This window comes from Oncorhynchus keta, chromosome 2 (assembly GCF_023373465.1).
Source record: "Oncorhynchus keta strain PuntledgeMale-10-30-2019 chromosome 2, Oket_V2, whole genome shotgun sequence".
In the NCBI taxonomy this organism is placed as follows: domain Eukaryota; kingdom Metazoa; phylum Chordata; class Actinopteri; order Salmoniformes; family Salmonidae; genus Oncorhynchus; species Oncorhynchus keta.
The window spans coordinates 67,332,100-67,354,868 of NC_068422.1; the positions used below are offsets into that span (position 1 = coordinate 67,332,100).

Consider the following 22,769-nt stretch of genomic DNA (forward strand, 5'->3'; position numbering starts at 1 on the left):
GTTGTCAAGTATACATCAAAGAGGCAGCATACCACTCAGGTTGTCAAGTATACATCAAAGAGGCAGCATACCACTCAGGTTGTCAAGTATACATCAAAGAGGCAGCATACCTCTCAGGTTGTGAAGTATACATCAAAGAGGCAGCATACCACTCAGGTTGTGAAGTATACATCAAAGAGGCAGCATACCACTCAGGTTGTCAAGTATACATCAAAGAGGCAGCATACCACTCAGGTTGTCAAGTATACATCAAAGAGGCAGCATACCACTCAGGTTGTCAAGTATACATCAAAGAGGCAGCATACCACTCAGGTTGTGAAGTATACATCAAAGAGGCAGCAGACCACTCAGGTTGTCAAGTATACATCAAAGAGGCAGCATACCACTCAGGTTGTGAAGTATACATCAAAGAGGCAGCATACCACTCAGGTTGTCAAGTATACATCAAAGAGGCAGCATACCACTCAGGTTGTCAAGTATACATCAAAGAGGCAGCATACCACTCAGGTTGTCAAGTATACATCAAAGAGGCAGCATACCACTCAGGTTGTCAAGTATACATCAAAGAAGCAGCATTGCTAGTAAATGAATCTCATCACCATCAAACCCATTTGTCTTTATGTCTTCATGGGAACTGGGACTGATAGAGGGGACTAGCCAACACAGAGGCAGATTCTATTTGTATGTGTGTGTACAGTGGGGCAAAAAAGTATTTAGTCAGCCACCAATTGTGCAAGTTCTCCCACTTAAAAAGATGAGAGAGGCCTGTAATTTTCATCATAGGTACACTTCAACTATGACAGACAAAATGAGAAAAACAATCCAGAAAATCACATTGTAGGATTTTTAATGAATTTATTTGCAAATGATGGTGGAAAATAAGTATTTGGTCACCTACAAACAAGCAAGATTTCAGGCTCTCACAGACCTGTAACTTCTTCTTTAAGAGGCTCCTCTATCCTCCACTCGTTACCTGTATTAATGGCACCTGTTTGAACTTGTTATCAGTATAAAAGACACCTGTCCACAACCTCAAACAGTCACACTCCAAACACCACTATGGCCAAGACCAAAGATCTGTCAAAGGACACCAGAAACAAAATTGTAGACCTGCACCAGGCTGGGAAGACTGAATCTGCAATAGGTAAGCAGCTTGGTTTGAAGAAATCAACTGTGGGAGCAATTATTAGGAAGTGGAAGACATACATGACCACTGATAATCTCCCTCGATCTGGGGCTTCACGCTAGATCTCACCCCGTGGGGTCAAAATGGTTCTGGGAGCAAAAATCCCAGAACCACACAGAGGGACCTAGTGAATGACCTGCAGAGAGCTGGGACCAAAGTAACAAAGCCTACCATCAGTAACACACTACGCCGCCAGGGACTCAAATCCTGCAGTGCCAGACGTGTCCCCCTGCTTAAGCCAGTACATGTCCAGGCCCGTCTGAAGTTTGCTAGAGAGCATTTGGATGATCCAGAAGAAGATTGGGAGAATGTCATATGGTCAGATGAAACCAAATAGAACTTTTTGGTAAAAACTCAACTCGTCGTGTTTGGAGGACAAAGAATGCTGAGTTGCATCCAAAGAACACCATACCTACTGTGAAGCATGGGGGTGGAAACATCATGCTTTGGGGCTGTTTTTCTGCAAAGGAACCAGGACGACTGATCCGTGTAAAGGAAAGAATGAATGGGGCCATGTATCGTGAGATTTTGAGTGAAAACCTCCTTCCACCAGCAAGGGGATTGAAGATGGACGTGGATGGGTCTTTCAGCATGACAATGATCCCAAACACACCGCCTGGGCAACAAAGGAGTGGCTTCGTAAGAAGCATTTCAAGGTCCTGGAGTGGCCTAGCCAGTCTCCAGATCTCAACCCCATTGAAAATCTTTGGAGGGAGTCCATGTTTCACAGTAACAGCCCCAAAACATCACTGCTCTAGAGGAGATCTGTATGGAGGAATGGGCCAAAATACCAGCAACAGTGTGTGAAAACCTTGTGACGTCTTACAGAAAACATTTGACCTCTGTCATTGCCAACAAAGGGTATATAACAAAGTATTGAGATAAACTTTTGTTATTGACCAAATACTTATTTTCCACCATAATTTGCATATAAATTCATAAAAAAATCCTACAATGTGATTTTCTGGATTTTTTCTTCTCATTTTGTCTGTCATAGTTGAAGTGTACCTAGGCCTCTCTCATCTTTATAAGTGGGAGAACTTGCACAATTGGTGGCTGGCTAAATACTTTTTTGCCCCACTGTATGTGTATGTGTGTGTGTGCGCGCAAGGCGTGCTGATCGGCGCTGGGAAGGCAGGCTCTGCCTCGGTGCTGGAACACTACAGTGGTAACCCCACAGAAATGTCATCTGGCACTCCCGAATAACTTGTCGACCACATCTCACCACCTGACTGACTTTTTGACTTTTTCGTGATGACGACTACATTTCAAATTACGTCATTTTTAAAACTGCATCACCATTTTACCTTTTCGAATAATATGTGTTCTTAAATTGCTGGTAGCTGAAGAGCAATCCACAGCGCCATAGGAAATACAGTACTTCCTGTTTAACTTTCAAGGTCTTTGATGTTGTTGACTCCGCTGCTTCCCCCAGCACAGCGAAATTGCTCGTTGCTCTGTCATAGTTGGTCCTGGAGACGTCTGATGCCCTCTGACCTGCTGAGTGAAGGAAGGCTTCATGTCATAGTGAACAGAAGACAAATGCCTCCGCAAGGCAGCTCCCTGTCACAGTCAACAGAACAGCTCAGCCCCTAGTCTCCTCTAATCACAGATGATATTCTAACATCCTGGCCCACACACACCCTGACATTAAGGGTTAAATGAACCCCCTGGCTGTGAAGATGTCAGGTGCTTTATTTTCTGTGTGTGTGTGTGCCTGTGTGTTTACATGACTTGCTACTGTAACGTGTTTAGGGGCAGTATCTCAAGTCTTGATTGGTGCCCCGTAGTCAACTCTGACCCTTTGTTGCATGGCACAAAGGACTTCCCATCCTATCAAATCAGCATCTCAAGTTTTAAACAGCTATCTGTTAAACCACACAACATTAACTAACCAATAATAAACGCTTACAGAATAAAAACATTGATCAAACATTCCATTCCAAGACATAATAGCCGAGAGGGCTCAGTGAACTACAGTGTTTTACAGCTTACAAACAGGCTGTGGTTGATGGTTGTGGTGGTTGTGTGTGTGTGTGGGGGGGCATTGTTGTAGATAATGATATTCTAAGTGGTGTGCAGATATCCATCATATCAAAGAGAGGAGGCTGCAATCAGTGCCATGGCATCTCTCCTGTCTGTCCTCCTATCCCCATCTCTCCCTGTCTAGACAGCTGGGCTGTACTCATTGTCATATTTCATTGGGATAAAAATAAGACGCTGGCCGAATATCCTCCTCATCAGAGTTGTCTCCTATAGACAAACCCAGTGACTTGAATTAAATTAGTCAACATGTTATTAAATCAAACTCAAACGAATGCACTAATGACTCATTTGTGAGAGTGGCTCCCATGCCAGATGTCTTCAACATCACCATCCCCCTGCTTGCTGCTTTTAGCAGGGATGCAGAGGCATTTGGGGCATTGACGAGGAAATCGTTTAAAAGACAGAATTGTCAACGGCCTTATGTGGAAATAATATAAAAGCCAGAGCATCAAGCCCCAGATTTGGATTTTAAAAAATCTCAGTCAGCACTTCGCTGCACTTAATTTTGCAGAAAGAGAGAAAGAACATCCTTAAATACTTTTCCGACTTAAAGAAGAATAACATTAGTGGGCGGCGGTGGATCGTTGTCAACATGGCAGACAATTCCACAGTGTTTTGAACTTGGTGTCAGGAGCTTTTGGAGCACCACCATCTGTGTTTGTTTAGTGCATTGAGGCAGGGAGTCCATCTCTATTAATATTGGCATCTGGGATTGTTAAGATGGATGGCTTTTCTGCCCAACTGGCTGTGTGCAGGATGGAGGGGGAAGGATCCGATATGCCACAGAAAGAAATCCCAAGGTGCTTCGATAAGAGTGAGCCACGTGGTCGCCAGGCAGGCAGGCACACCACGAGGGAGGGATGGAGGGAGGGCACTTCCATTCATTTTCCACCCAATAAATCAGCACACACAAAATATGTAAATAATGCAAATCAGCCAATCAGTCCTCCACTTGGTGACCCGTACCTTGACCAAGGACTGCTGTTTCACTGATAAGAAAGAAGAAAAGGTTTAATGGGGTATTATTGAGTGCACAATGAGGCTTGCCAGCAAGACTGACAGGTCCTCAAGACTGTCTGTGAATGTGCCTTGTGTTATATTAATACCCACAGCAGGGCCCCTTAGAAGACTTCTACATTAAAATGTGTAATCCGGCACGCACCCATCGATGCTTCTCGGTAGGAAGCTGAATGAAAGCGTTCTGTGGCTTCCTCAAAAGCCCTCCAGGCCAAAGCTTGTATAGACAGCTGATGAAAGAGTGGCCCCATGTGGTTCTTTCTCTCTGTCACCGCCATTTCTTTACCTACACAACTCCCTTGTCTACCATTACAGTGTGGATGAGGGTCTGGCATTTTGTCAGGGCTTTTTACTGTGTCGCCCATGTTGTCCTTTTATACTGAAATCTAGCCCAGTGTTGAACTAAAATCAGAAAAGGGGGGCGGGTGGCATCAGTGAAACAATAGGATTTTTCTTGGATTTGGTGGTTGACACGATGCCAGACATTCATCATCATTAGCAGCCTGGACGGCAAACACCAGATGCCACAGCATAGCATTACATTGACTGTGTCTCACTCACAGACGTATGCATCTATTCTCTCTCTCTCTCTCTCTCTCTCTCTCTCTCTCTCTCTCTCTCTCTCTCTCTCTCTCTCTCTCTCTGTCTCTCTCTCTGTCTCTCTCTCTCTCTCTCTCTCTCTCTCTCTCTCTCTCTCTCTGTCTCTCTCTGTCTCTCTCTCTCTCTCTCTCTCTCTCTGTCTCTCTCTCTCTCTGTCTCTCTCTCTCTCTCTGTCTCTCTCTCTCTCTCTCTCTCTCTCTCTCTCTCTCTCTCTCTCTCTCTCTCTCTCTCTCTCTCTCTCTCTCTCTCTCTCTCTCTCTCTCTCTCTCTCTCTCTCTCTCTCTCTCTCTCTCTCTCTCTCTCTCTCTCTCTCTCTCTCTCTCTCTCTCTCTCTCTCTCTCTCTCTCTCTCTCTCTGTCTCTCTCTCTCTCTCTCTCTCTCTCTCTCTCTCTCTCTCTCTCTCTCTCTCTCTCTCTCTCTCTCTCTCTCTCTCCCTCCCTCACCTGGACCACACTCTTCTCTCCCTCCATCTGTCTGAGATGACTCTGCAGCTGTGACTGTGACTTCCTGTGTGTCCCAGATAGCTTCCTGACACGATCAGGTGTCTCCCTATTGATCAAATGGATGTCTTGTCTGGGCATGTCTGTCTTTCTGGACTGGGTCCTGTTTTCTTTCCACTGTGACGTCTCAGACAATTTAGCTTTCTTTAAATCTTTAAAAGAAACAAAGCAGCAATGATCCTTCCCCATTTACGATTTGTTGAGAAGACAACGATGATGCACATGTGAATATGCAGTATGCATTAGATGTCATGTTTTTCTTATTCATCTTGACCACAACACAGACACATAACAGTTGGATATGTCATTAGTTCTGTTGTAGACATTCCCTAGCTATTAACCGTATTAATGTAAAGGATATTGAAGGTCACCTAGATGGTAAAAGCCTTGGTTTCAAACAGAGTAGAGCTCGTCCATAGCTCTCTCCATTGAGAGCACTGATGAGGTTCAGTGATAGAGTAACGTGGCTGCCAATGTCAGAACCCCTCCCCTTAAGATGCCTTTGTGGATTGTCTGGGTGCCCTCGTCATTCATGGCTCTGTTGTTTAGCCAGATAGTCATCCAGCCAGGCTTATTGTATGTCCCTATCAATTAAAACAAAGAGGCCAGCCATCCATCATCCCTTTAATGTGTTGTACTCTACAATGCAGTGTGTGTGTGTGTGTGTGTGTGTGTGTGTGTGTGTGTGTGTGTGTGTGTGTGTGTGTGTGTGTGTGTGTGTGTGTGTGTGTGTGTGTGTGTGTGTGTGTGTGTGTGTGTGTGTGTGTGTGTGTGTGTGTGTGTGTGTGTGTGTGTGTGTGTGTGTGTGTGTAGCTAAGCTGCATGTTGTGACATGCCAGCAGCCCCAAATGACTTTAGAAGCAAATGACAGTGAGTGCATGGTGCACAGTGTCCAGCCCCTCCCCTGTACTTCTCTAATGAACACTTGGCAATTAGGCAGGGTCTGTTTTGGTGTAAGACAGGGGTTAGCAACAGGGCCATTTGTTTTTTTGGCCCCCAACAACGAACAGGTTGTTTTTCCATTTAGTGGGAATGGGAATATTTTTGTTGTAATTGAGTTAAGGCTGAGAGGAGATATAGGCTAGGAAGATATATAGCTAGGAATCCCCCCGACTGAAATGTACTAGTTAAAGCCCCTGCTCTCTTTTTCTGTCTCATTTGCCAGTACTGTCTGGAGATTTGCATTGCATTATTCTGTCAGGAGAGCTTTATACTCCATTCAGTACAGAAGTTCAAAAAGTATTTTAAGGGCACATTCCACTGGGCACACACATCATGTCAACGTCTATTCCACGTTGGTTGAACGTAATTTCATTGAAATGACGTGAAAACAACGTTGATTCCCGCGTGCCCAGCGGGATGGAACTTCAACAATTACAGGGATTTGACAGTAGAGTTTTCTTTGTACAGTACTAGTAGTCTTGGACAGGTATTTGTATCTCACCTATGTAGCTTCCCTACTCAAATTGAGCAATATATATATATAAAGAACAAGCGACCTTCTTAGCTCTATCAGCTTGACACTTCACGTTGACGAGCTCCATGACGATTGTAATGTTCGTGACATAAGATGCTCGAAGGGGAAATGTGAACAGATAATTCATTCATTGTTTTGCTGTGAACGAGATCCTGTGGGCTTGAACAACGTATGTTTTATATCATCCATTTTGAATGGGCAGGAAATGTGTACATTTAAATGCATTACGAACGCATCCAATGTATCAGAGAGCTCACTCTCCCCTTTTGGAAAAACAATTTGACAAATTAAAAGAAAAATCTCAATCTCAAGTGTGAGATTGGATGGGGTAGGTCATTATTTTTTAATTTGACACACATGGGGATTTTGACAACTCTTTAATGTAACGGAATGCCATTTAGTTCCAGCTGGAGAATCAACATCACAATATATTGCCTCGTATCAGCTACCATAACCATTATTGTGTTTGGAAAGAGAGTGGGCTCTTTAAAAACCAATATCTCCTCCTTGTGTTTGGAGTGGAGCACAGCTGTGGAGAGGAGAGAGGGAGAGAGGAGGTGAAGAAGAAGGGAGTGGTTTGGTAGATTAAGTGAGAAGGACGCAGCCAGGGGAATGACTCGGCTCAGATGATGTACAGTTGAAGTCGGAAGTTTACATACACTTAGGTTGGAGTCATTAAAACTCGTTTTTCATCCACTCCACAAATTTCTTTAGTTTTGGCAAGTCGGTTAGGACATCTACTTTGTGCATGACACAAGTAATTTTTCCAACAATTGTTTACAGACAGATTATTTCACTTACAATTCACTGTATCACAATTCCAGTGGGTCAGAAGTTTACATACACTAAGTTGACTGTGCCTTTAAACAGCTTGGCAAATTCCAGAAAATTACATCATGGCTTTAGAAGCTTCTGATAGCCTGATTGACATAATTTGAGTCAATTGTAAGTGTACCTGTGGATGTATTTCTCTACGTTCAAACTCAGTGCCTCTTTGCTTGACATCATGGGAAAATCAAAAAATCTCAGCCAAGACCTCGGAAAAAACAATTGTAGACCTCCACAAGTCTGGTTCATCCTTGGGAGCAATTTCCAAATGCCTGAAGGTACCGTGTTCATCTGTACAAACAACAGTACACAAGTATAAACACCATGGGACCACGCAGCCGTCATACCGCTCAGGAAGGAGGTGCGTTCTGACCTTGTGAAGATGCTGGAGGAATCAGGTACAAAAGTATCAGTATCCACAGTAAAACGAGTCCTATATCTACATAACCTGAAAGGCCGTTCAGCAAGGAAGAAGCCAGTGCTCCAAAACCGCCATTAAAAAGCCAGACTACGGTTTGCAACTGTACATGGGGACAAAGATCATACTTTTTGGAGAAATGTCCTTTGGTCTGATGAAACAAAAATAGAACTGTTTGTCCATAATGACCATTGGTATGTTTGGAGGAAAAGGGGGGAGACTTGCAAGCCAAAGAACACCATCCCAACCGTGAAGCACGGGGGTGGCAGCATCATGTTGTGGGGGTGGTTTGCTGCAGGAGGGACTGGTGCACTTCACAAAATAGATGGCATCATTAGGAGGGAAAATTGTGTGGATATGTTGAAGCAACATCTCAAGACATCAGTCAGGAAGTTAAAGCTTGGTCACAAATGGGTCTTCCAAATGGCCAAAGTTGTGGCAAAATGTCTTAAGGGCAACAAAGTCAAGGTATTGGAGTGGCCATCACAAAGCCCTGACCACAATCCCTTAGAACATTTGTGGGAAGAACTGAAAAAGCGTGTGCGAGCATGGAGGACTACAAACCTGACTCAGTTACACCAGCTCTGACAGGAGGAATGGGCCAAAATTCACCCAACTTACTGTGGGAAGCTTGTGGAAGGCTAACCAAGACGTTTGACCCAAGTTAAACAATGTCAAGGCAATGCTACCAAATACTAATTAAGTGTATGTACATTTCTGACCCACTGAGAATGTGATGAAAGTAATAAAAGCTGAAATAAATCATTCTCTCTGCTATTATTCTGACATTTCACATTCTTAAAATAAAGCGTTGATCCTAACTGACCTAAAACAGGCAATTTTTACTAGGATTAAATGTCAGGAATTGTGAAAGACTGAGTTAAAATATTTGGCTGAGGTGTATGTAAACTTCCGACTTCAACTGTAAATATACCCCGGACTAAACACTTTGAACAAGCGCCCAGAGCTTTAGCTGGATGTCTCTGTCATGCACTCACTCTGGAGCCTGGCGGCCTGACGCGTCCCTCTTACCCCAGCAGAAACTTCTTGGGGACATTATTGTCTCTCCCCTTTCTGGCTGGCCCATCTGACGGAGGTGATCTAATGTGATGGCCCAGCGTCCACACTGTCCCAGAGAGACCCGTCACACAGCCTGTCTCAGTACTAGTCCCTGATCCCTGTCTGTTGTTTCCACACAGCCACTCCGATAGAAACAACGAAGCGTCAGATCAACAAGCACTGGGCTTTAGGAGTCAACCGGAGACATCTAGCCTGGGTCAGGAGGAACGGTGGAGAACGCCTGCCTGTGTGTGACTGTGGCTGGCTTCTCTTCTCCCTTCTTCCCAACGTTCGCCAGCAAAGACGAGAGAGATGGAATATCCCTCTCTCAGCCTTAAGCTTTTAAATGGCGCTGAGTGGCTTGTAATAAGGAGAACAGCAGTTAACAGTGCACACCGCGGCCCTCAATGGGATTAAGTGGCTTTAAATTGTTGAAGCCATTAAAATCCACACCAGAGTAGAGTAGGCGTCCTGTAGCTGCTTATGAGTCTATTTATCATTAGGATTAACAAAGCTCGCCCGGGCTGCCCACACTCAGTCTGCAGGGACGCATACATATGCCTGCCCATCCCTCCATCCACTTTGTGTTAGTGTGCTTACCTAAGGGGTTGATTAGAGTGATTCAATAAAGCCTCCTCATAGGCCAAGCCATGCTCACATGACCATCCTGACCATCCTCTACAGACCACCCATGTCAACGTCTGTAAAAAAGCACAAGTGTTACATCAAAGATGAAGTTCGTTATGTTGCTGTACGTTGAGGCTAGTGTCCTGCATGTGTGATGGAGAACACTGTAGCCTCGGTCTAGAACGTATGCTCAGATTCAGACTCAACGTGGTCTGGCTCAGCCCACGTGTTGCATGTAGGAAATCCACTGCTTGTCCTTCACCTTGACTATAAAACGTATCGACCAAAAGGTTAGGGAACAAAGTAAACAGGCAACACCCCTGGAGAAAAGGGTCTTTGTAATCCAGGGCTTTGTCTGCCAGCCAGCCTACACATGTCTTTGTGCTCGAACACAATTCCCTTCCTCCTCCTGTTCTGCTCTCCATCCAGGGGCGCTGCTCTGTGGCTGACCATGTGCCCCTCAGCGTGTATGTGTGAAGGGTTTGCGCTAAACAGAAGACACATTTTTGTTTCTCACAAAATGGACAATAATGTATTGTATTGTATTCTGCTCTCTAGATCCTCCATGTGACCTAACACAGTCCTTTCCTCTTCCTGTCCTGCTCTTCAGATCTTCCATATGACCTATGACCTGGCCAGTGCCATGGTGCGTATCGTCAACCTGATTGGTATGATGCTGCTGCTGTGCCACTGGGACGGATGTCTGCAGTTCCTGGTTCCCATGCTGCAGGACTTCCCCCAGGACTGCTGGGTGTCCAAAAACAAAATGGTGGTAAGTAGTGCTTTGCTGTGCTCCAATACTAGGTGAGCATCCAAAATGACACCCTAATATCTAGGAAGTGTACTACTGGGCTCTGGTCAAAAGTACACTGTGTGGAATAGGGCGCCACTTCAGACGGAGCCCAAGTCTGTCTAAATCGGATTAGTCCCTCCCTGTTATCTCATCTCTCTGTCTCTGTAATTACTGTGCTAAGCCTGTAGCATCATGGGAAATGGCTGCCTTGCATATCTGTCCGTTTTCCCACCTAAATCAAATGTTTCTTTTTCCTTTCTCCTTTATTCGCCCACATTTATTCAATTTGCTGCATTTTCTTCAGTTATTTGGAGCTCTCTCTCTCCACAAGCTCTGCATGGTTTGGTTTTCTGTAAGTGAGAGCTAGGCGTTGAGCTTGGCCTCGTATGAAATAATGACTTTCAGAGGACAGAAAGCTCTTATCCAATATTGGTCAAGTATTGACAATTTTCCAGCGAGCACTCATGCTGTTCTTTAATTTCATCACATTGTTAGCCGCTGCACGTCTGAGAGAGAGAGAGAGAGAGAGAGAGAGAGAGAGAGAGAGAGAGAGAGAGAGAGAGAGAGAGAGAGAGAGAGAGAGAGAGAGAGAGAGAGAGAGAGAGAGAGAGAGAGAGAGAGAGAGAGAGAGAGAGAGAGAGAGAGAGAGAGAGAGAGAGAGAGAGAGAGAGAGAGAGAGAGAGAGAGAGAGAGAGAGAGAGAGAGAGAGAGAGAGAGAGAGAGAGAGAGAGAGAGAGAGAGAGAGAGAGAGAGAGAGATGCAGAGAGATGCAGAGAGATGCAGAGAGATGCAGAGAGTCAGAGTCGCTGGAAAGAAAGCCCTATGTCTCGTAATGACCTCCCTCTCCTCTGTAATTAAGTTTTCTTTGTGGTTATATAACCGGACTCTGCGACACCTGAGGTGTGACCCTGAATCAACCGCGGCACACGGACGCACAGTATAACCTGTCATGTTCCAAACTAACAGGGCCTTTTGAGAGAGAGAGAGAGAGAGAGAGAGATGATTTATGATGAGGATTTGTTGTAGAGCTCACGGAAGGCAGGCAAACAGCTCCAGCCCTCAAAGAGGATTAATCTGGGATCTGTGAATAAAAAACAATCACATCAAATTCTAATTAGGTAATTAAAGACAGACAGGCCAGTAGTCAGTCAGTGGAAACAGTAGCCTAGCGAACACTTTTGGCATGGCAAGCTGTCTACTGTCAGGGAGGGATCGCTTTGACCTAAACTCCTGCTCTGCATTACACAACACCATGATGAAAAACTGTGGAGAACTGCCTTAGCTGGGTCTTTTCTGCTCAGAGCAGAAAGGTTTGGGCCTGATAAGAATTAGAGGGTAGTGGTGCTGTGGCTATTGTCTTTCCTTACAGTAGCTGGCCCATTATCTTATTGGGTCATCTGTTTTATACCTTTTTAGGAGGTACTAATAACTTTCCTATCTCTCAGGTTTTACCCCTGTGGAAATGAGTTTGAAAGCAATTTGGACATGTCACCTCAGGAAAGAGCAGATATTGATTCTGCTTGGACCACCACGGGACCTAAAGGAAAAAAACGGCAATTTATCCACAAACGAGAGACGAGAAAAGAAAAATCACATTTTTCTAAATAGCTGACCTACTTTTTGCCTTGCAGGCCTCTTGTGTCTCGGGCTCCATCCATTCAGTCACCCTCATGGTTGTGTTCAGTTTCTGCTCCGAGCTGAAAAGGCCCAGCCAAGGCAGTTCTCCCCTGAATACTTACATATAGGAGAGTGTATTACTACAGTATGTTGATGTAGCCAAGTGTTGATGTTCCTATTGAGGCATGATGAAGAGGACATCTGTGGCTACCCTCTTACATGATGATGAGGATGATTATTATGATGAGGACGATGATGATGATAATGATGTTGATGATGACTAGGAGGAGGATGGCGATAATGACATCGATAATGATGGTGATAATGACATTGATGATGATGACGACGACTAGGAGGATGATGGCGATAATATCATTGATAATGATGATGATAATGACGTTGATGATGATGACTAGGAGGATGATGGCGATAATGACATTGATCATGATAATGATGATGACGTTGATGATGGTGACATTGACGATGACGATGATGATAAGAAGGACTCTGGTGGTCTTAGTGCTTGCTGACCTTTTCCCTCCAGGCATCTGGCAGAGTGAGAACAGTACCCCCATATCACCATATCTCTCTCTTCCCTCTGCCACCTCTCTCCCCCCATCCAGAACGACACATGGGGACAGCAGTACTCCTACGCCCTGTTCAAAGCCATGAGCCACATGCTGTGTATCGGGTACGGCATGTACCCACCTGTGGGCATGACGGACGTGTGGCTCACCATCCTCAGCATGATCGTGGGCGCCACCTGCTATGCCATGTTCGTGGGTCACGCCACCGCACTCATCCAGTCTCTGGACTCCTCCCGTCGGCAGTACCAGGAGAAGGTGAGTGACGTTGATCAGAATGGATGGGAATATAACTGGGTAACTGGATAAGCAGCAGGAGATCAACATGTAAGGAGAACAGTATATCTGTACCCAGAGGAGAGTTAGGAAATGAAACCAACCAGACTTCATTTGGACACCCAAAGCATTGAACAGATTAGACTTCTTAAAATGCGTATTAGCCAGTCAGTACAGTACAGTTAAGCTCAGTTTCAGACCTAAATGAGGGCAGATTGATGCAGGTCTCCGCCTCCCTTCAACCCCTGTGAGCTGCAGTGCTCAGGGCTGCATGAGAGCCAGAGTCCCAGGCTCCCCTGTGTGGGGATGGGAAAGGCCCTGGTAGTTGGCCTTGGAAGCCCTACCCAGCTCCTAGCTACAGCTCCCTGCCCACCTCAAACTAGCCCCAGCCTCTCCATGGGCCCAGTGTGGGTGATAATGAACCTTGCTGCCAGGCGGCCACATTGCCCACCATCTGTGGAGAGTGACAGGGGAGGAGACTCCCTGGAGAGAGTGGCTGGGGCTGTAGAGACTCCCACATACTGTACATCTCCCCTCAGAGAGAGAGGGAGTGCTGGTGAGAAATAGAGAGAGAGAGAGAGAGAGACTGAGAGAGATGGGTGAGGGAGTCAGGTCAGAATCAGCATAGCCAACCAGTGTCTCTGGATACCCACTGTATGTGTGTGTGAGCGAGAGTCTGCTTCCTGTAATGTGTGCACTGAGACATTGTATATTTGTGTGGGTGTTTGAAGAATCAAAAGCCTGTCCTTCACACCAGGAGGGATCAACGTAGGCAGGAGACTGGCATCCAATGTGGTCTCCAGATAGACACACAACCACCAAACTGCTGTGCTATGGATTTGGACTGGCTGCATGATTATTGCTGTGGATGCAGAATTCTTGTTGAACAAGAGGGGAGCAGACAGCCGTCTGCGCTCAGTCTAGTCCTGCTTTAGAGGTGCTCCGCTTGCTGCCAATAATATTAGGCTTATTAACAGCTGTCCCGCCTGGGACTCCTCACCACAGATCAGCACGTGGAGCAGGGCCCATTCTCAGCCACCATCTCCCCATTCTCCCCACTCTCGGTCTGCCTGGAGGAACATTAGCACTATAAATTGCAATAAATATTTAAGAGTGTGTTTTCCCATTTATCTTTCTGTGTCCAATAATTAAGCACGGTCTGTCTGGATGCTGCCTTCCATAGCTCCCTGTTTCTCCCTGTTGCTCCCTGTCTCTCCCTGTCACTCCCTGTCGCTCCCTGTCTCTCCCTGTCGCTCCCTGTCTCTCCCTGTCCCTGTTTTTCCCTCCCTGTTTCTCCCTGTCCCTGTTCCCTGTCTCTCCCTGTCGCTCCCTGTTTTTCCCTGTCGCTTTTCCCTGTTCGCTCCCTGTTTTTCCCTGTGTCCCTGTTTTTCTCCCTGTCGCTCCCTCGCTCCCTGTCTCTCCCTGTCGCTCCCTGTTTTTCCCTGTCTCTCCCTGTCGCTCCCTGTTTTTCCCTGTCGCTCCCTGTCTCTCCCTGTTTTTTTCCCTGTCGCTCCCTGTCGCTCGCTCCCTTTTACCTGTCGCTCCCTGTTTTTCCCTTTTCCCTGCTCCCTGCTCCCTGCTCCCTGTTTCTCCCTGTTTTCCCTGTCGCTCCCTGTTTTCCCTGTCGCTCCCTGTTTTTCCCTGTCTCCCTCCCTGTTTTTCCCTGTTTCTCCCTGTTTTTTTCCCTGTTCTTCCCTGCTCCCTGCTCCCTGTTTTCCCTGTCGCTCCCTGTTTTTCTCTCCCTGTCGCTCCCTGTTTTTCCCTGTTTCTCCCTGTCGCTCCCTGTTTCTTTCGCTCCCTGTTTTTCCCTTCTTCCCTGCTCCCTGTTTTTCCCTCCCTGTCTCTTTCCCCCTGTCTGTCGCTCCCTCCCTGTCTCTCTGCTCCCTGTTTTTCCCTGTTTCTCCCTGTTTTCCCCTGTCGCTCCCTGTTTTTCCCTGTCTCTCCCTGTCGCTCCCTGTTTTTCCCTGTCTCTCCCTGTCTCCCTCCCTGTCTCTCCCTGTTTTCCCTCCCTGTTTCTCCCTGTCGCTCCCTGTTTTCCCTGTCTCTCCCTGTCGCTCCCTGTTTTTCCCTGTTTCTCCCTGTCTCTCCCTGTCGCTCCCTGTTTCTCCCTGTCGCTCCCTGTTTTTCCCTGTCTCTCCCTGTCGCTCCCTGTTTTCCCTGTTTCTCCCTGTCTCTCCCTGTCTCCCTGTCGCTCCCTGTTTTCCCTGTTTCTCCCTGTCGCTCCCTGTTTCTCCCTGTTTTCCCCGCTCCCTGTTTTTCCCTGTCTCTCCCTGTCGCTCCCTGTTTTCCCTGTTTCTCCCTGTCTCTCCCTGTCGCTCCCTGTTTTTCCCTGTTTCTCCCTGTTTCTCCCTGTCGCTCCCTGTTTCTCCCTGTCGCTCCCTGTTTTTCCCTGTCTCTCCCTGTCTCTCCCTGTTTCTCCTTGTCGCTCCCTGTTTCTCCCTGTCTCTCCCTGCCGCTCCCTGTTTCTCCCTGTCGCTCCCTGTTTTTCCCTGTCACTCCCTGTTTTTCCCTGTCACTCCCGGTTTTTCCCTGTTTCTCCCTGTCGCTCCCTGTTTCTCCCTGTCGCTCCCTGTTTCTCACTGTCACTCCCTGTTTTTCCCTGTTTCTCCCTGTCGCTCCCTGTCGTTCCCTGTTTCTCCCTGTCGCTCCCTGTCACTCCCTGTTTTTCCCTGTTTCTCCCTGTCGCTCCCTGTCTCTCCCTGTTTCTCCCTGTCGCTCCTTGTTTCTCCCTGTCGAGGCTGTAGCTAGACACCAGACAGTTCCACCATTAGTGGCCACTGTACTGCTGTGCTGAAGGTCAAGCAGTGTTAGATGAAGTGGCCTGGCCAGGACATGTTGGCCAGGACGTGTCTCTAGCTAGAATGCTAGAAAGACAGACAGACAGACAGACAGACAGACAGACAGACAGACAGACAGACAACGTGATTGGCCTTTTAGGTCAGTGTGTGTTAGTGTTGTGTAACAAAAGGATCCAGGCCTGTAGAATCCACTCTGATTTCTAGTAGTAAGCTAGTGCCATAATCCAGACAAGAAGCTCCATACAGCACAATCCCCTGCAGCTTTGGGAGGACAGGTGGCCATGTTCAGCCAGTGGTCCAGTTGTTGCCCATCTGATCTGTGTCATGGAAGGGCACAGCTGTTTCTGTTCTGTCTCCAGGGCCTCCTGCCTAGAGAGAAACCAGCTGACACTGCACCAGCAGCCAATGGACAAACTCGCCCAGTCATCACACTGGCCCTGTCCTACCAGAGGATTGGATTGGAGAACGGGGTGTGGTTCTACGTTGTCACATTAGCAGTGAGGGTAGGGCAGGTAGCTCTGCAGGGTGAGGCTCTCGCTTTGGGATCAGCCTGCGGATTTGAAGTGAGCAGGACAGAAAGGTGCAGGATAGAAGGGCATCATTGCTACAGTAATCGTGTGGACTGTTAAACTGTCGGTCTGTGGGCCTATGTTCTGACAGAACTCTGCTTTATGTGTGGAACTGCTCTGTTCTGCTGTTGGCGTGGACCAACAGGCACGATCACCCCAAGGGGACAGTGTTCAGGCTTCCTTCCCATTTACACAGAGAGGAGAGGACACAGGAGACTGGAGTGGGGCGGCAGGGTAGCCTAGTGGTTAGAGCGTTGGACTAGTAACCGAAAGGTTGCAAGTTCAAATCCCCGAGCTGACAAGGTACAAATCTGTCGTTCTGCCCCTGAACAGGCAGTTAACCCACTGTTCCTAGGCTGTCATTGAAAATAAGAATTTGTTCTTAACTGACTTGCCTAGTAAAATAAAGGTAAAAAATAAAGTCCTCAGCTCAATGAGTGAAACCAGAACAGAGGAGAGGGAAGCAGAGCCAAACGACACAACACGCCACATTTATCTGCTCAGTTAGCTGCCTCCCTTCCTCCCTCTGACCCTGACCAGATTCACAGGCTCCTACAGTCATTAGAGCATAGGGGAGGAGGGAGTGGCTACAGAGAGGGAACCTCTACAGACAGGGATGTATGGACATTGGGCAAGATGAGAGCTGCAGGAGTGGTAAGGTGACAGTCTTTAGGTGACATACTGGTAACAGTTTAACTTGACCAAGAAACACAGTCTGGGTATATCCCCTCTGGGCAGAGAGAGGGGGAAGAGAGAGAGAGAGGGAAGGGAGAGAATAGTTCAGAAGTATGTTGCAGAAAGAAGATGGGAGGGATGTTTGCAATGCACAAAGACGGCAATAAAATGATCATCAGAAAGCCTGGGTATAATCTGCTGTGAATAGAGAGTTCTATTACAATGTGCCTCCATGTGATAAACGGCAGGCTGTCAGAAGCTAGCAAGCAAGCTTAAATGAGCCCTTAAAAGGAAGCAGGAACTCTGGTAACTGGTACAAAGCGGAGAGCCTGAGTTATCATACTCTCAAATGCTGTGGCTTGAACTGTGACACGGGAGCCAGATAGTAGATATACTTTCGATTTATTTCAGGAGCAAGGTTTTTTTTCCATATTAGCCAACAACAATCTGACTCTTCTTCGCTCAGTTCAGACGGAATCAGCGGGAAACAAAGTCAACAGGGAAAATGCTTTCTGCTGATTTTATCATTCAAGTTTTTCTTTTTTTCTCTTTTTTTGGTAACATCCCAACATTTTGAGAATTGCCTGGAGGGGTGCGCGTCCCAGGTGGTGTCATACTCTGTGCCTCTCCCTGTCCCTCTGTCCCCCCTCAATCCCACAAAGGGAATATGTGCATGAGATTGTTCCTCAGCTCACCCCTTCCCTCCCTCAAACCCCCAGTATTACCGTGCTCCATGCATGTGTCTCTGCTAGCCTACAATTATTTTAAGGTGTGAGTTGGAAAGGGTAGACTCCAGATTTCCCCATGGATTCCAGCATCACAGCTACGGCATGTTGAGACCCATATCACACAAAGGGAATTCCATCTCTCCAGATTGAGGGCACAGGCAGCAGCACATCTTTATGGGACTGTACATATGCCTGTTTCCCTCCCCGACTGCATGTCTGTAACCTCATGTAACAGTGGAAGTGAGAGAAACCAGGGGAAAAAATATTCTCATTTTCCTACCAAGATATCAGAAAAACGAGACCTTTCTAAACCCTTGATATGTGTGGTGTTAGCATGTAGTTATTTCCATTATCATGATGGGTATTTAGTCAATTCCTCAAGCTAGTCCTATGGCATCAGGACAGTGAGAATCTTGAACCCCAAACCGTTTACTATTCCCAGACCATCACGATCATACCATTCTTAGTATACAGCATAGTACGCACTCTCCCTCTCTCCCCAGTCACTTATTTTCTCTCAACTACAGTAAATTACAAAATGGTGGCCGGCAGTCAACATGGTAAGTCCCTGACAGTACATCTATCTGCATTGCGGTTTGGCAGGCAGGCCAGATCCCAGGCAGGCCAGAGCCCAGTGTGTCTCTTCACTGGTTAATCCCTCACTAAACTGGGAAGAGGAGGAGGGGGGGGTTCTACTGATGTGAACCATGTCACATCACATCGGGGGGGTCTACTGTAGTGTCCTGATGCTAATGGACACAACACCAGCATTCTGGGTTTCCACTGCTGCTTTGTGTCTGTGTTTGTTTGTTTGTATCCTACCGGTTCTTGGCAGTGTTGGGTAAGGATTGTGAGAGTAGCCTGGGAACCCCAGAAGGGGCTTGTGTTGTTGGGAGGCTAAGCAGCGTGTTGTGACATGCCAGCAGCCCCAAATGGATGTAGAAGCAAATGACAGTGAGTGCATGGTGCACAGTGTCCAGCCCCTCCCCTGTACATCTCTAATGAACACTTGGCAATTAAGGCAGGGTCTAATTGGTGAAGGACTAATGGAAGAAGGCCCTGAAGCTGATTAATCCTGGGTGCTACTGAGGCTTCAGAGACCCTCTGTTCTCTTCTCCCCAGCTTCAATCCCTCATCAGAACTATTCAATGAAACAGTCATCGTTCCTCCTCGGGTACTGTGCATTCACTGGAACTGTGCTTTGTACATTAACCCATTTCTTCCCAAATACACCCATTTCCTAGCCCTAAATGCTCTATTTATTACTCATAACCCCTAGTTCCTCTGCCAATACACCTCATCCCTGTTACTTGCCTTTCTCAGCCCTGTTACCCACTTTCTAACACGTTTCAGGAGAAGACTCAGGTGCAGACAGTGTCGAAGTAACACACGTTTATTACTAGATCAGGGGTCAGACAAAACGACAGGTCAAGGGGTAGGCAGAGGTCAGTAATCCAGATCAGAGTCCATAAAGTACAGAACGGCAGGCAGTCATGGGGTCAGGGCAGGCAGAGGTCAGTAATCCAGATCAGAGTTCATAAAGTACAGAACGGCAGGCAGTCATGGGGTCAGGGCAGGCAGAGGTCAGTAATCCAGATCAGAGTTCATAAAGTACAGAACGGCAGGCAGTCATGGGGTCAAGGCAGAGGCAGTAATCCAGCAGTCCATGGGCAGTCATGGGGGCAGGCAGAGGTCAGTAATCCAGATCAGAGTTCATAAAGTACAGAACGGCAGGCAGTCATGGGGTCAGGGCAGGCAGAGGTCAGTAATCCAGATCAGAGTTCATAAAGTACAGAACGGCAGGCAGTCATGGGGTCAGGGCAGGCAGAGGTCAGCAGATCAGAGTTCAGTAGTCATGGGGTCAGGGATGGCAGAGGTCAGTAATCCAGAGTGGTGTTACAAGGTACAGAACTGCAGGCAGTCATGGGGTCAGGGCAGGCAGAGGTCAGTAATCCAGATCAGAGTTCATAAAGTACAGAACGGCAGGCAGTCATGGGGTCAGGGCAGGCAGAGGTCAGTAATCCAGATCACAGTCCATAAAGTACAGAACGGCAGGCAGTCATGGGGTCAGGGCAGGCAGAGGTCAGTAATCCAGATCAGAGTTCATAAAGTACAGAACGGCAGGCAGTCATGGGGTCAGGGCACAGAGGTCAGTAATCCATCACAGTCCATAAAGTACAGAACGGCAGGCAGTCATGGGGTCAGGGCAGGCAGGTTTAATCCAGACAGAGTTCATAAAGTACAGAACGGCAGGCAGTCATTGACTGTAATCCAGATCAGTCCATAAATACAGAACGGCAGGCAGTCTAATATAAACCCAGATAACAGTCCTACAGAACGGCAGGCAGTCATGGGGTCAGGGCAGGCAGAATATCCAGATCACAGTCCATAAAGTACAGAACGGCAGGCAGTCATGGGGTCAGGGCAGGCAGAGGTCAGTAATCCAGGGTGGTGTGACAAGGTACAGAACGGCAGGCAGTCTGCCGGGTCTACACCTGTGACTGAGTCCCAATACTAATATAAACCAGATCTACACCGGAATATCTCAGCCCAAATACCCATACGAACCAGGTTTATACCTGTGACTGAGTCCCAATACTAATATAAACCAGATCTACACCGGAATATCTCAGCCCAAATACCCATACGAACCAGGTTTACACCTGTGACTGAGTCCCAATACTAATATAAACCAGATCTACACCGGAATATCTCAGCCCAAATACCCATACGAACCAAGTTTATGCCTGTGACTGAGTCCCAATACTAATATAAACCAGATCTACACCGGAATATCTCAGCCCAAATACCCATACGAACCAGGTTTACACCTGTGGCTATGTCCCAATAATCTGATCAACCAGGTCTACCATTGTGCAAGAGAGACTTAACAACTTTATTGACAGAAAATATGTGTGAAGTTCTTATACTTATTCCGTTCATGGGTCTGTACATGGCCAATTAAACTAACAGAATATGAAGTTGTACAGTCCAAATCATTGATTTAAACATATGTAAAGACTAATGCATAATGGTCAAATGATCTGTAAGATCATTTTGATCAAATATATCCATAACAAAACTCAACTTCAATCTACTGAAAAAAGATATAATCTGCTATGATTAAATATATACGGTGCATTTGGAAAGTATTCAGACCCCTTGACTTTTTACACATTTTGTTACTTTATTCTAAAATTGATGAAATATTTTTTTCCCCTCATCAATCTACACACAATACCCCATAATGACAAAGCGAAAACAGGTTTAAAGAAATTGTTGCAAATGTTTAAAAAAAAAACTGAAATACCTTATTTACATAAGTATTCATACCCTTTGCTATGAGACTTGAATTTTAGCTCAGGTGCATCCTGTTTCCATTGATCATCCTTGAGATGTATCTACAATTTGATTCGAGTCCACCTGTGGTAAATCCATTTGATTGGACATGATTTGGAATGGCACACCTGTTTATACACAGTAAGGTCCCACAGTTGATTGTCACGACTTCCGCAAAAGTTGGTCCCTCTCCTTTGTTCGGGCGGTGTTCGGCGGTCGACGTCACCGACCTTCTAGCCATCGCTGATCCATTTTTCATTTTCCATTGGTTTTGTCTTGTCTTCCTACACACCTGGTTCCAATCCCATCAATTACATGTTGTGTATTTAACCCTCTGTTTCCCCTCATGTCCTTGTCTGTGATTGTTTGTTGTATGTTTTGTGCAAGTCATGTTCTGGTGTGTGATGGGTTTTGTACCCTTTTATGTTATTTTTGGATATACTGGTTTTCAGCGTTTTTTTTTAGCATTTATTAAACTGCTCCGTTTATACCAAGTTCACTCTCCTGCACCTGACTTCCCTGTTACCAGCACGCACCCATTACATTGACAGTGCGTGTTAGAGCAAAAACCAAGTCATGAGGTCGAAGGAAATGTCTGTAGAGCTCCAAGACAGGATTGTGTTGAGGCACAGATCTGGGGAAGGGTACCAAAACATTTCTGCAGCATTGAAGGTCCCCTAGAACACAGTGTCCTCCATCATTCTTAAATTAAAGAAGTTTGAAACCACCAAGACTCTTCCTAGAGCTGCCAGACATTTCTAAAAAAAAATATATATATATATATATATACATATAAAAGTTTGAAATATCCAATAAATGTTGTTCCACTTCATGATTGTGTCCCACTTGTTGTTGATTCTTCACAAAAAAATACAGTTTTATATCTTTATGTTTGAAGCCTGAAATGTGGCAAAAGGTCGCAAAGTTCAAGGGGGCCGAATACTTTCGCAAGGCACTGTATATATTTAAAAAATGTTGTCATTATGGGGTATTGTGTGTGAATTGATAAGCAAAAATATATAACTTAGTCAATTTTAGAATCAGGCTGTAACGTAACAAAAAGTGGAAAAGTCAAGGGGTTTGAAAACTTTCCGAATGCGCTGTATAAGGTGGAGCCACTGTATTTTCCCATTGGTCACAAATATGACCTCTAAGATATTATCATATACCACAAGCATCATGGACTCAATGTATTAATTGTTCGTTTTTTTCTCTCACTATTGTGACTGATGGGATTAAATGGGTTAAGGAAGGGAGCGAGGGAGGTGGAGGGAGGGAAAGAGCAACTTGGGAATTGTAGTTTTGGTAATACAAAAAAGACTGTAAAATCACCAGGAATTAAGTTCAAATGAGATTAATTTAGAAAACCCGTTCCTATTTATTCCCACGAATAAAAAAAGAGACGTGATCGTGTGTCAATGTAATCAAGGTAGGAAATGATTGTTCTTTTCGAATACAATCTCTTTTTGGGCTTTGTTGGGCTCAATTTGCAATGTTCAAATTATTCTAATGATGTTCCGGCTTACCGACCATCCGCTCTGAAAACAATCTGGCGGCTGGATCTAGTTTCCTACCCCATGTGTAGGAGAAAGGAATAGGTTAGAGAGCTCATACAATTTGATTTAACCTTTA

General features: G+C 46.0%; 1 protein-coding gene across 1 annotated transcript in view; it reads left to right on the forward strand.

Annotated features, from left to right (window-relative positions):
* Window positions 1-22,769, forward strand: part of LOC118362343 (potassium/sodium hyperpolarization-activated cyclic nucleotide-gated channel 1-like) — an 88,676-nt gene that overhangs the window by 36,971 nt on the left and 28,936 nt on the right. Inside the window, exons 3-4 of the mRNA XM_052481105.1 lie at window positions 10,369-10,530; window positions 12,792-13,010. Of these exons, the coding sequence (XP_052337065.1) occupies window positions 10,369-10,530; window positions 12,792-13,010 (381 nt within the window). The remainder of the gene's footprint in view (window positions 1-10,368; window positions 10,531-12,791; window positions 13,011-22,769) is intronic.